The 13,117-nt window shown below is 34.2% G+C and overlaps 1 protein-coding gene across 1 annotated transcript in view; it reads right to left on the reverse strand.

Annotated features, from left to right (window-relative positions):
* Nucleotides 1-2,882: 2,882 nt before the first annotated feature.
* Nucleotides 2,883-13,117, reverse strand: part of KCNJ3 (potassium inwardly rectifying channel subfamily J member 3) — a 146,391-nt gene continuing 136,156 nt past the window's right edge. The window contains exon 3 of the mRNA XM_003921970.4: nucleotides 2,883-6,479. Coding sequence (XP_003922019.1) covers nucleotides 5,893-6,479 — 587 coding nt within the window. The 3' untranslated portion in view covers nucleotides 2,883-5,892. The remainder of the gene's footprint in view (nucleotides 6,480-13,117) is intronic.

Here is a 13,117-nt window from a genome sequence, read left to right on the forward strand (position 1 = left end):
ATGAGGGAAAGAAATGGAATAGTGTAGGATTTGGAAGAGACAAAGTGGCTGTTTTAGGTTTTTTTCTTTTTCTTTTTATTCTTTCTTTTCTTTTGCGACAAGGTCTCACTTTGTCACCCAGGCTGGAGTGCACTGGCATAGATCATAACTCACTATAACCTTAAACTCATGGGCTCAGGCAGTCCTCCCACCTCAGCTTCCCTAGTAGCTGGGGCTATAGGCACATGCCACTATGCCCAGCTAATTTTTTTAAACTTATTGTTAGTAGAGATGAGGTCTGACTGTTGCCCAGGCTGGTCTCAAACCCCTGGGCTGAAGCAGTCCTCCTGCCTTGGCCTCCCAAAGTGCTGACATTATAGGTGAGCCACTGTGCCTGGCCTATTTTGGATTTCTATGACACTTTATTTGTTTAATAAATGCATGAGGGAAATACAACAAAATGTTACTGTATCATTTAAAAACAAAAAAACAAAAAAACTCTGAATCTGAGGTACCTGGGTTTGAAGCAACTTTCTGCTTATTTGAAGTTTTTTTTTTTTTTTTTTTTTTTTCCAGTATCCAGTGGACTCTTGATTTTTTAGCTTGTCTTTTTCATTTTTACCTCTTTGCCACTTATGTATTTCTTTGTGCAACACTTCAAGTATTTACCTTCCTCCTCATTTTTTTCATTTTTATTTGTCCTTGCTTTCTATCTACTTTTTCCTTTAGCCAACACACAATTCTGATCATAGCTACTCCTAACACTGCTGTCATTTTCCATCCACCACTTCTCCAAACCACAGCAAGGAAAAATGCAAACTCCACCGGACAAGGCATTCTGTTAGGTTAGAAGCCATTGCACACAGTCATTGAATATTTATACTCATGCATCCAAATTTTCTGTAATACATAGTTGTTTAAAAAAGGGATTCTCTTTAGTCTTTATACTCCCAGGGAGCGGAAACTACACCTCATGTTTGTGGATCTAATTTAAAAGCCTGCTAAACAGCCTAACTGAGAATAAATTTCTTCAACTGTAAAATAGGGATGATCTTTACCATGTGGAGTTGTTTTGAATATTCAAATAACATGTGCAAGTCACCATGCATGTGATTGACACATTCAGAGATGGGAGAGGATAATTAGAAGTATGGATTTTTGTCCTTAGTAAACAATAGGATACTAAGGATGTAGTAGACATACTGTATTTGTTCTCTATAGCATCCATTGCTCAGAAACAGTCTTGGATATTCTGAAACATCTATGATTTCAAGAAAGCTTTACAAGTAGATTTTAAAAATCCCAAAGAAATCACAGTTAAACTGAAGAATATTTAAGTCCAAGAGAATATGCAAATATTCTCCTCTCTGAAACACAGCAATCAGACATATAATAGACTTTTAAGCAACAAGAAAGTCCAGAAGAAAATTGTAAACAACAACAACAAAAGATATATTGAGGAACAACCTTAACAATTCTACTAAATGATAAAAGACCATCCCTATGGAACTCCGCTAGGTCAGAAGCTGTGGCAACTTAGCTTTTCTAGATTAATTCTATGAGATGCCTGGGAGTTGGGCATATCACACATCACAAAACTGATCTGATCCAAGGTTAAGAACACATTTTTCTATGAAACACAAGTGAAGCAACTGAATGCTTTATTAAAAGATGATTGGATAAACAAAATTAGAAAAACTATGCATTTGTCTGCTTTACTTACTGTAGTGTTTAAAACACTGGTTCAGCAAGGGGTAGGATAACCATGAAGCTTCCTCCAAGCAACGTAGGTCCTGAGTATCTGTGTTACTAAGTTGACATTCCGTATTGCTGAAGCATCTTATCAATAAGCACGCCAAATAAAAGGAATTATCAAGGAATGACTTGTGATGGATTTAATTATTGTCTTTCAGGAATTAAGAGTCTTTTGATAAACTGAATCAAGAAATGTGAATAATTAAGTGGTGAAGAGTGCAAAAAGGATGAGCGCACTGTAAAAATTAAACCCAATCATGTTTCAAAAGTTTAATATCATTTTTTATAAAATTAAACTTGCAGTATTGAATACATGAGTTTGTTTCTTTGAACCTAAATGACCTTGTACACTTAAATAATTATAAATTGCATGCCAGAAATTGCAATTAGGTTGATGCTGATTTTATGTACAATGTAATTCAAACATAAATTCTGAAGAATGTAAGAACTAATAGAATGTAAGTCAGTTTTCCCATGACTCCAGTCTTCCTCCAATAGAAATACTGTATCATGAGCCCATTTTGTCCAGACAAAAAGGCTCTTTTCATAATACTTTAAACCATATGTAGATAAATTTAAAACAGCATAAGAAGAATCTTTCAGAAATAATTAATGATAAAATATCCTTATTTTTCATTTTGTATATATTTACAAGTGTATTCACATATTTCTGAAAAGAATAAATATTTAAGTTGAAGATAAGCATTATCAAAATAATTATTTTTCTTTTATTTACACCATTTTGATAAATAGAATGAAATATCTTACTATAACAGGACCTATACCATGAAAATGCTATTAAATAAAGTCTAGTTTCCACCTGTTTACACGTAGAGTTATTCAGTCTAATGATCATATTAGGTTTTCCTTTCCAATAGCCGTCACATTGGTGAGCTGAAAATTATCTAGGCTTAAATTGACCTTTACTTTCTTTGATGTGAGCTCTTACAACTTTCAGAAATGGAAATAACAGAGGCTAAGTTTTCATTCATTCAGTAAAATGCATAATTTTTCATTGCTGAAAGACATATCACGAACATATTGAACAAATGTTACATGAAATAACTTTGGTAAGAAGTACTTCAGGCTGAAATATATGAAGCTGAGATGATTTTGCTTAGAATGATGTGTCAAAAAGTCACCAAAAGGAGAAGAAAAGCAATTCTTTATTTTTATCCAAATATATCAGACTTCATAATTTAGTTTCAACAAAAACTTCACCATGTATCATCCAAACCAAGACATTATAAGAGCGAAAGGGAGTGCTACAAATAATTACACAGGTACAACAGGTATAAACTGGAATTTTCCTGGGTAAACTGGGACCTATCATCAACCTAGAAATAAAAGTTAAACTGCAATTACATGCAGAAATCATACCTTTCCCACACTTGTGTGGAAAAGATAAAAGAATAGCATTCACTCAGATAAGGTAATTTCAACAACAGTAGTTCTTTCTCACCAATCAGATAGAGTTCTGTTCACATATTATCCCCATCCTGAGCCAGTCACATTTTCTAAATTAATCAGTTCTCACTCCACACAGTCCCTTTGCATTACGTTACCTTGTTTTCACTATTTTTTTTTTTTTTTTTTTAGATGTTGTGATGGAGTCTCGCTCTGTCACCCAGGCTGAGTGCAGTGGTGCAATCTCAGCTCACTGCAACCTCTGCTCCCCAGGTTCAAGCGATTCTCCTGACTCAGCTTCTCCAGTAGCTGGGGTTGGTTATAAGCACCTGCCACCACACCCAGCTAATTTTTGGATTTTTAATAAAGACAGGGATTCACCATGTTGTTCAGGCTGGTCTCAAATTCTTGACCTCAGGGATCCACCCACCTCGGTGTCCCAAAGCACTGGGATTACAGGCGTGAGCCTGGCCTGTTTTCATTCTCTTAACTGGTATTTTGACTGTCTGAAGTGGTCTTGTTTTTTTCTCCTCCCCACTCTCCTTCTGGTATACAGTGTTCATGGTGAGCAATGACTTCCTCTGACTTAGTTATGTCCAAATCCCCAGGAACTAAAAATGCCTATGATATAGAAGGCATACAAAAAATTTTTTTTGAATGTGCGAATATACTTGGAGAGTTTGTTTTTGGTTCCATCTTCTCCTTGGGACCAAAGACAAATTAAAATGACTCTCCAGAGTAAATTATGGCTCTATTTAGTTTTAAGTTCTTGGACTAAATGATCCGTGCACTTTTTTCCACTGCTGATAAATACACCATGCCCTGTGGACGCCTTTCTTTTTCTGTCACTATTTTGTTTCCTACATCCACCGAATCAGAAAGCTTGGTTATCAATGGGTATAGGGCAATTTGCTCCATTCACAGTGGATACACACTCAAGATTGATCATTTTGCCAGTAACAGTTCCCTGGTATATATTTGCACCTACAGAATTTGGTTGATACAGAGGTAGCCAGAAGGTATTATTATAGTCAATGAAGTGTTGATGAATTAATTTGCCAATAATAAAATTATCACGATTGTTAAAAAATAGGAAATAATAAGAGCCCAAACTAGCAATTAATGACTTACATATTAATGAGAATTCTTTTTTAATTTGGGGCAGACTTAAATTACAATACTTAGACAAGTTTCATAGGAAAACCCATGATATTCTGTTAAGGAGCACTTTAAAATTTTCATAAAAGTCTCTGCATTCCCAATTTTTATTTTGAAAGTGTTCTACTGATGACTAGTTTTGATTCCTGCTAGTGAGTCATAAATATCAGACTTTGAGATTAGACAAACAGTACTGTTAAAATTATTTGGGTAGACCGGGGATCCAAGACAGCAATAAAATCAGCGTGTTCACCAAAAACCTGTGTCTAAGATATCTTCACTTTACCTAATTTTAATCTCTTTCAGGTCTGTGCAAAAACTCCCTCCGGAACAAAAAGTGACAGGCATGGGATAGGTTCCCTAGTTGAGGAAAAAGTCTATCCTATTACAACAAATGTCATAAACAAGAAAACAGAATAAAAAGGAGACTCAATTAGACATACATATTTTAAGCATAAATATTTATCATCTGTTTCATTGCATTGTCATGTCTTCTTAAAATGATTGGTTTTTTAAATGAAGGTAATTTCTGGAAAAAAGAATGAAAATGCTTCCAATTGACTTAGTTTGAAACAGGGACCATTAATTGTGTAATTTCACACAGATTCTGATATATTCAATATAACTTGGCTACTGTCTATTAACAATGATTCAGCATTTGTTCAGAGCTCATCTTTCTTTTAGATCTTATACAAAACAGATTTCCAGATTTTAATTAGTCTAGGAAAGGAATAATTCTCCAATTAATCAACAATTATTTCTCCCCAGTACTAGCAACTTTTAAAAATCATAAGAAATGTTCAATGCTATGCTAGTACTGGTATGCTCTAAAATTTACAATTTAAACATGTAATGGTTATATTTTCGCAGGGCCATAAATAGCACAAACTTGTGTGATTCTCTCATATAAAATACAACTGAAAGCCTCCCAGGACCTTAAACAGCAGAAAACATTAAATCAGATTTTAAAATGACAAAAATTTAAGGCTAAAATATTTGGTATTAATAATTAATGCCAGTAGCCTTCCTACTCTAATAAAGTAAACATGCACAAGAACTACAACTTTGAACAAAACATCACAATTTTATCAGATATATATGTATGTATGTATGTGTATGTATAGATATATATGTATATGTATATGTGTGTATACATACACACACACACAGACATATATTTAGTTTTATCGCCCTGAAAGCTATTCACTCATGTTTGGCTTAATACATATGTTAGAAATGTTGGGGAGAGTTTCTCCCCTTTAAATATATATATATATATATTTTTTTTTCCCAGAATATACAATATAAATATGCCATATATAAATCATGCCATAAAACTAAATGCAAAATTTGCACATTATTGCATGCTTGATGTGATAATACATGCCCATAAATAACTTCCTTATTATGTCCTCCCTTCATAACTGCGGCTTTCTGCACATTAGCAACGCTTGGGAAAGGAAGGGCTCTCAAATATGCTTGTAGAACTGGGAGGAAAATATACTTTCAGATTCCTTAGGGAGAATTACCTCATTGCCAAATATTGGACTATTACTAAATCAAACATTAAATAATTCCTAAGGAAGTGCTTTGTTATGTGAAGCGATCAGAGTTCATTTTTCTTAATTTGGCTGGAAGGTTCCCTTCCATCCTAGCTGCTCCTCCAGCCATCTTTTGAAGCTTTGGTGGCAAATCAGCCACAGACTGGCTCATGGGATCTGATAACATCTTCGTGGTTTTAGATACCAGTTTTTCTTCTGAGTTGCCTGGAACTGAACTTATTCGTTGAAGTTTCATGGGCAAGTCTCCCAAGCTGTAGGCTTTTTCTGAAGTTGTAGAACTCATCCTCAAGAGTTTTTTGGGAAAGTCTTCTCTTCCAGTAATTTTCTGCAGCTTAGATGGTAGTTTTGTAGTAATGTCATCTAGTCCATCTAAGCATTCCACAGAATTATGTCTTTCTTTGCTATTAGTTATGGCTGGTGCTATTAAAGGGGACGACATGAGAAGCATTTCCTCCTGCTCTTTCACACTGTAAGGTGGGGTGGGGACTTCAAATGTTGCATGGAACTGAGAGTAATCAACTTTAAAGAATCCCTCTTCTAAGGAAATTACAGGAAAAAAACGATGACCCCAAAGAACTTCATCTTCAGTATATGATGTTCGAGCTTGACAAGTCATCCCTACACAAAAAAGAGAAAATTCTTGATAAATTATGCATAGTGGAAGCACATATAAAGCCAGTTTGACCTAAATAATTCATTTTTACTTTCTTATCTAGGTTTTGTACTGTTTATCTGAAGACTGAATAATAAACTGAATAGATTAAAAGTTGTACTATAAATTAATAGTTTTGGTACATACACTTTCTTTTGACAAAAACACAAGGTGCTGATACTATTCATGCTTGAATGATAATGCATCATTATGTAAACATAAACCACAAACCAAAAGCAAAAGTTGTATAGAATAATTTCAGAACATATGTGTCCCTGTAAGGTAATACATGGAAAAATTATACAATAAGTTTTCATCATTTAAGAAGCAGTGTCATAAATGAAACAAATCTGACATTGAAACTAAACTTTAATACTGTGTAAATACAAAAATTAACTCGAGATGGATTGAAGATTTAAACGTAAGACCAAACACCATAAAAGCCCTAGAAAAGAGCCTATGCAATACCATTCAGGACCATAGTCATGGGCAAGGACTTCATGACTAAAACACCAAAAGCAATGGCAAAATAAGCCAAAATAGTCAAATGGAATCTAATTAGACTAAAGAGCTTCTGCACAGCAAAAGAAACTATCATTAGAGTATCATTCTATCAGCAATTGACTGAATGGGAAAAAAATTTTGCAATCTAACCATCTGAAAAAGGGCTAATACCTAGAATCTACAAAGAAGTAAAACAAATTTACAAGAACAAAACAAAACAAATAACCCATCGAAAAGTGGGCAAAGGATATGAACAGACATTTTTCAAAAGAAGACATTTATGCAGCCAACAAACATATGAAAAAAAGCTCATCATTACTGGTCATTAGAGAAATGCAAATCAAAACCATATTGAGATACCATCTCATGCCAGTAAGAATGGCGATTATTAAAAAATCAGGAGACAACAGATGCTAGAGAGGATGTGGAGAAATAGAAACACTTTTACACTGTTGGTGGGAGTGTAAATTAGTTCAACCATTGTGGAAGACAGTGTGGCGATTCCTCAAGGATCTAGAACCGGAAATACCACTTGACCCAGCAATCCCATTACTGGGTATATACCCAAAGGATTATAAATCATTCTATTATAAAGAAACATGCCCACGTATGTTTATTATGACACTGTTCACAATAGCAAAGACTTGGAACCAACCCAAATGCCCATCAAGGATAGACTGAACAGGGAAAATGTGGCACATATACACTATGCAGCCATAAAAAAAGGAATGAATTTATGTCCTTTGCAGGGCCATAGATAAAGCAGGAAACCATCATTCTCAGCAAATTTACACAAGAACACAAACACCACATGTTCTCACTCATAAGTGGCTGTTGAACAATGAGAATGCATGGACACAGGGAGGGGAACATCACACACCAGGGCCTGCTGGGGGGTGGGGAGCTAGGGGAGGGATAACAAGGGTTGGGGCTTAGGGAAGGTATAGCATTAGGAGAAATATCTCATGTAGATGACTTAACCACCATGGCACATGTATACCTACAAAACAAACCTGCACATTCTGCACATGTATCCCCAAACTTAAAGTATATTTAAACAGATACAAAGAAAAATACATGTAACTGAATATCACTTTTTTCTTCTGTGGAGTAAAGCACGGTCAACACCTGTCTTACAACATTGCTCTGAGCATGAAATAACATACACAGAAATGTAAAATGTGTCATATAATGTCTATAAATAGGTGACTCAGTTAATGAGAGCTTACTTTTTTTCTCTTCACTTAGCAGAGGCTTGCTATGGGAGTTAGGAGGACAAAGGGTAACTCTTCCAAGTATTTGCTAAATAAATGGAAGGTGTTAATATTTATATGCTAGAAAAATAAAGTCATTGTGGTGGTTCTATCATTTTGGACCTATAAGGCCAGAATACACTTTTGCTCAAGTTTCAGAAATCTATATGCTAAAATCAGTGATCTAGGCCATATGACATAGCAAGTTCCATGCGTGCTCTAGGAATATCTGGAAATGGATACTGGCTGTCAGATGGAAATTTTTTCGGTTTATCAATTATGTCCCTTGAATATCATTTGCCTCATGGTATTCTAATGTATTCAATTTTGTTCTCTTCATAAATCATTTATTTAGATTTAGTTACAATCAAATCAGTAAACTTGTGAATATTCATTTTGTGAAGACTGGAAGTACTAGAATAAATTAAAACCATATATCACGTTTCTGTCTTATATATTACAATTTTCTGTAAGTAGTGAAATTCAGCAATTTATCTACTTTAATAGAAATCTGTCAGACTTCTATTAAAGGCTACTAAAATGTAAGATGATGATGAATTTTTAAAGATCACCCCTTCAATAATTAAGTATAATTTAAACAAGTGATGTTAATTTTTCCTCATTCATTTCCATTCTCTCCCATCTGTTATAAGTAATTTCTATTGTTTTTAAGCCTGGCATAGTTTGAAGGAAGGGAATATTCCATCTTTTTTCTAACTGACTAGTAATCAAACATGCAATACATATAGATAATTAGGATACAATGTATAATTAAGAAGCTTCATTTGAAACCTTCCAAAATCTTGCCTTATGAGTATTCTGTTATAATTAGTGGTTATCACTACACACTATTTTTTAAGACAGTTTCGAAATAAATTCATGTAGTAAATTAGTATTTATCATGTGGCTAGCACTGTGTTAAGTGCTCTCTCATCTTCTCTTTTTTTTTTTCCTTCTAATCCTCAATAAGGTTCTGTTAAGAAGGTATTATTATATCTATTTTAAAGATGAGGAATTTAGACCTCAGAGAGGTTAAGTCTCTTGACCTTTCTTGAGCACAGATTTAATAAGTTGCAGAGAAAAAATGTATCATCCTATTTCTGTGTGGTTTTTTTTTTAATTGTTGTTGGTATTTTACTTTGCCATGATGCCCCTAATATTTTAGTTAGAAATCCAATTATCAGTTAAACTCTGTAATGGTGCCAATCTGACCATGATCAAATATCCGTGTTTATAAGCAATTTTACATGAAGAATAGCCCCCAGAAACATATGTAAGATAACAAAATTAGTTTAAAAATATTAAGTGTAAACACATACATAGCAGCATTCTGGATTTTTCTAATAACTTGCTAGCCTGTAAGTATTTCATAAGAAAAATCGTAGATTATCACTTAATCAGAAAAAATAAAAGATGTATTTCCTGATACATTTACTTGGTTTTCTTTTGGGGGAGAAATTTAAAGATAAAAAAATCTAGAATAAAGAAAAAAAATATCTGATGTTATTATTCATTAAGATGTGAAATAATAAAACAAACAATGTGGAAGTAATTTACATTTTCTCCCTAAAAGCAACCACTGTCATTCTAAGTGTCCTTCCAGTCCAAGACATTAATTTAAACTTAAGAAAAAAGACTATAGGTATACTTTTACTAAATCATAATACTTTCTTATAACCTTTTTTATTTTTGATTTTTTGAGATGAGGTCTCACTCTGTCGTCCAGGCTGGAGTGCTGTGGCGCAATCTTGGTTCATTGCAGCCTTAACCTCCCCAGGATCAGGTGATCCTCCCACCTCAGCCTCCGGAGTAGCTGTCACTTTTGTGACAAGGCTTTGCCATGTTGCTCAGGCTGGTCTTAAACTCCTGAGCTTACGTGATCTGTCTGCCTCAGCCTCCCAAAGTGCTAGGATTACACATGTGAGCCACCGCACGCGGCCACGTTTTTAATTTTAAAAACTTCAACCATTGAAAATTGATGTCAGGCAGAATTTTCCTAAGTGAGGTAACATATTCAATATAATACAGTGTTTTAAAATGTAAGAAAAGTTTGTATGTTTGTCCTTTGATTAATATAAACACATATATATTGAGTAAAAATAAATTTAGATTATGAAGTCTGTCCAATTATTTCTAACGATGACAAGTAAATTTTGAAATAAAATTTGACAATATCACCATCCTACCCCATTTTATTTTGGTGACCTTTTTTACATTGAGAAAATAACATTAAATTAAAAATGAAAATTTTGTCCCCGCTTTTACCATTACAACATACTACATTTCGGATGCCCTTGAGTTGTTTCCTATTCGATTGTCAGAAGCCATGGAAAGGAACTACAGACACTTACATGGAGAAAAAATTGGGAAAAGAAAATCTTATAAAATTTTAACATTGGGAAAACAGGCCATCAATTATTAAGGTACTTAAAGTGCTGACATCTAAGGTGAAAATGTTTGTTGGCATTAAAATACTTGTAATCATTGTTACTGAAATTCCAATGCATGAGTTTGACTGAAAAAGAAGGTGGAGAACCTATTTTACTATATAAAATAAATGTTAATTATTTCCACAGCAAACTCACATAAATGAGGGAATCTGAAACATAATTAAGAAGTTTATGAATTTGGCTGTCAATGCCACTGTTAAATAGCTTGAGAAAATTACCTAAAGCTCTCTTACCCTGTTTTCTCTTTTATAAACTAGAGAAAACAATATCTTCTTTTATAAACCTACTGAGAGTTTGAAAGTAAAAGACACAGAACCTTGCTTGGTGTTTAGGCAATGCTCATTCATGACTAATGTTTTTATTGTTCTATCATAGTCACTTGCATTTCCTGTTTTTCCTGAAAATTAGCAAGGTGCCTTAATATGTGTGAGGAATTTTTACATATTTGTAATTTACCCATATTGGCAATATAGAAAATTAAGAATTAAGTTTAAAAGTCACTGACTATGATGTAACAATTTTTTATTTTTTTTCAGATGGGCTCTTGTTCTGCCCCCCAAGCTGGAGTGCAGTGGTGGGATCAGAGCTCACTGCAGCTTCAAACTCCTGGGCTCAAGCAATCCTCTTGCCTCTTGTTCCCAAGTAGCTGGGACTGCAGGCACAAGCCACCAAGTCTGACTAATTTTTAATATTTTGTAGAGATGGGGTCTCATTATGCTGCCCCGGCTGCTCTCAAATTCCTGGCCTCAAGTGATCCTTCCACCTCAACCTCCCAAAGTTCTGGCATTACAGTTACGAGCCAATATGCCTGGCCAGTAATTTGATTTTAAAATTGTCAGGCAATTAAACATTCAAAATAATTTAAAATATAGAAAAACGTTACATTACTGATATTTCCAACTTTTAGGGTTTCTCAACATTTTCCACCTAACTATCCCTCATAGCAGAGGAGATTATGAACATGTGGGGTGTATTAAAAGGTTTGCGGCAAGCAGAATGGCTAAAATCAATGATAATACTATGTTAATCATACCAAGAACATTTGCCAGCACTTTAACCTTTGTTTTTCTACTGTTTCTGTCCTGATTTAATTGATGTAGGTACCTAAATAGCAGACATTTTCAATTCACAATCGTAGTTTTAAAATCTGGTTTCATCTCAGGATATTATGAATTTGCAATCAATATATGGATAAGGATATGGAAGACTTATAAACTGGATAACAGAAAAATGTCTATGTTTGCCAATCTGCATCTTAGACAATGAACTAAGATAAGATGTAATTGAGAGACTACTTCTTTTTGCAAAAGTTATCCCAAAATGGTGATGAAAAAATAAAATGCAAATTTCAACTGCAAAGATTTAAAGTAGGTATCATTATGTTTTCTAAGAACATGCATGTATCATATCATTCTTCCTTCTAGAATTAGCATGCTTTATATTTCTTATTCTAATTAAAGTGATTTTAAAATAATCCATGCTTAGATTCATAATTGCAAATGCCATTTGATTTGAAATAAATGCAAGCGAATACTGTTATTCAAAGGGTACTATGTGATTGCACCTCTTAGCCAGCAAGACAACTGTTTGCATGTTTTAACCAGATTCCAGACTTGAACAAATGTGGTGAAAATCAACACGAGCTCATCTCTGTGGAAACTGGCAAAGCAACAGATGCTGCTACTGGAAATAGCTGGGACTTTTGAATCCTTAGATAAAAAACATTTTAAAAAATTTATTCTGTGCATTGCATTGCAATATTCACAGATTTTAAAGGGTATATATTATTGTTTAATGTAATTTATTCCAGTATCAGTATGTCCGTTCAAAATGGTAAAGGCAACATAGTCTAACCTCTTTATTTTTGACATTTTCCTTTCTTGATTCTGCTTTTAAATTGCACCAAGTTCATCCTTTTAACTGAATTAAACATTCATTCAAAGAACAGATCTGTGGAAGGTTTTAAAGTGAAAATGACAAAGTGAGCTGTTATTCGACAAGTCCTTAATTCAACTTTCAGGATATCTCCAACTCAGTTATTTTCCATTGTTTCTCCTAGCCGGAGATGGTGGATGTGTCACACAAAGGGGGCGCAATATGGTTAAAAACAATGTAACCACAGGCCAACGGGAATGTCTGAAAGCTGTGACACAGAAAATATCACGCAATCAATGACTTCTGCACATGGAGGCTTTATCTAAACCTTACCCAACATAGATGTGTTTGGGGGAAGGCTGAGGAAGAGAAGAAAGGGAAGGAGGAATGATGGATAGAAGAATAGAGAGAATCAGTGCCAGAGAGACAAAGAAAGAGAGAGGAGAGAGAGCAAAAGAGCATTCTCCTGTAATGGTGGCTGAGGCTGTGTTTTTTTTTTATTTTTTTATCACGAATGCATTA

This window comes from Saimiri boliviensis, chromosome 5 (assembly GCF_048565385.1).
Source record: "Saimiri boliviensis isolate mSaiBol1 chromosome 5, mSaiBol1.pri, whole genome shotgun sequence".
NCBI lineage: Eukaryota > Metazoa > Chordata > Mammalia > Primates > Cebidae > Saimiri > Saimiri boliviensis.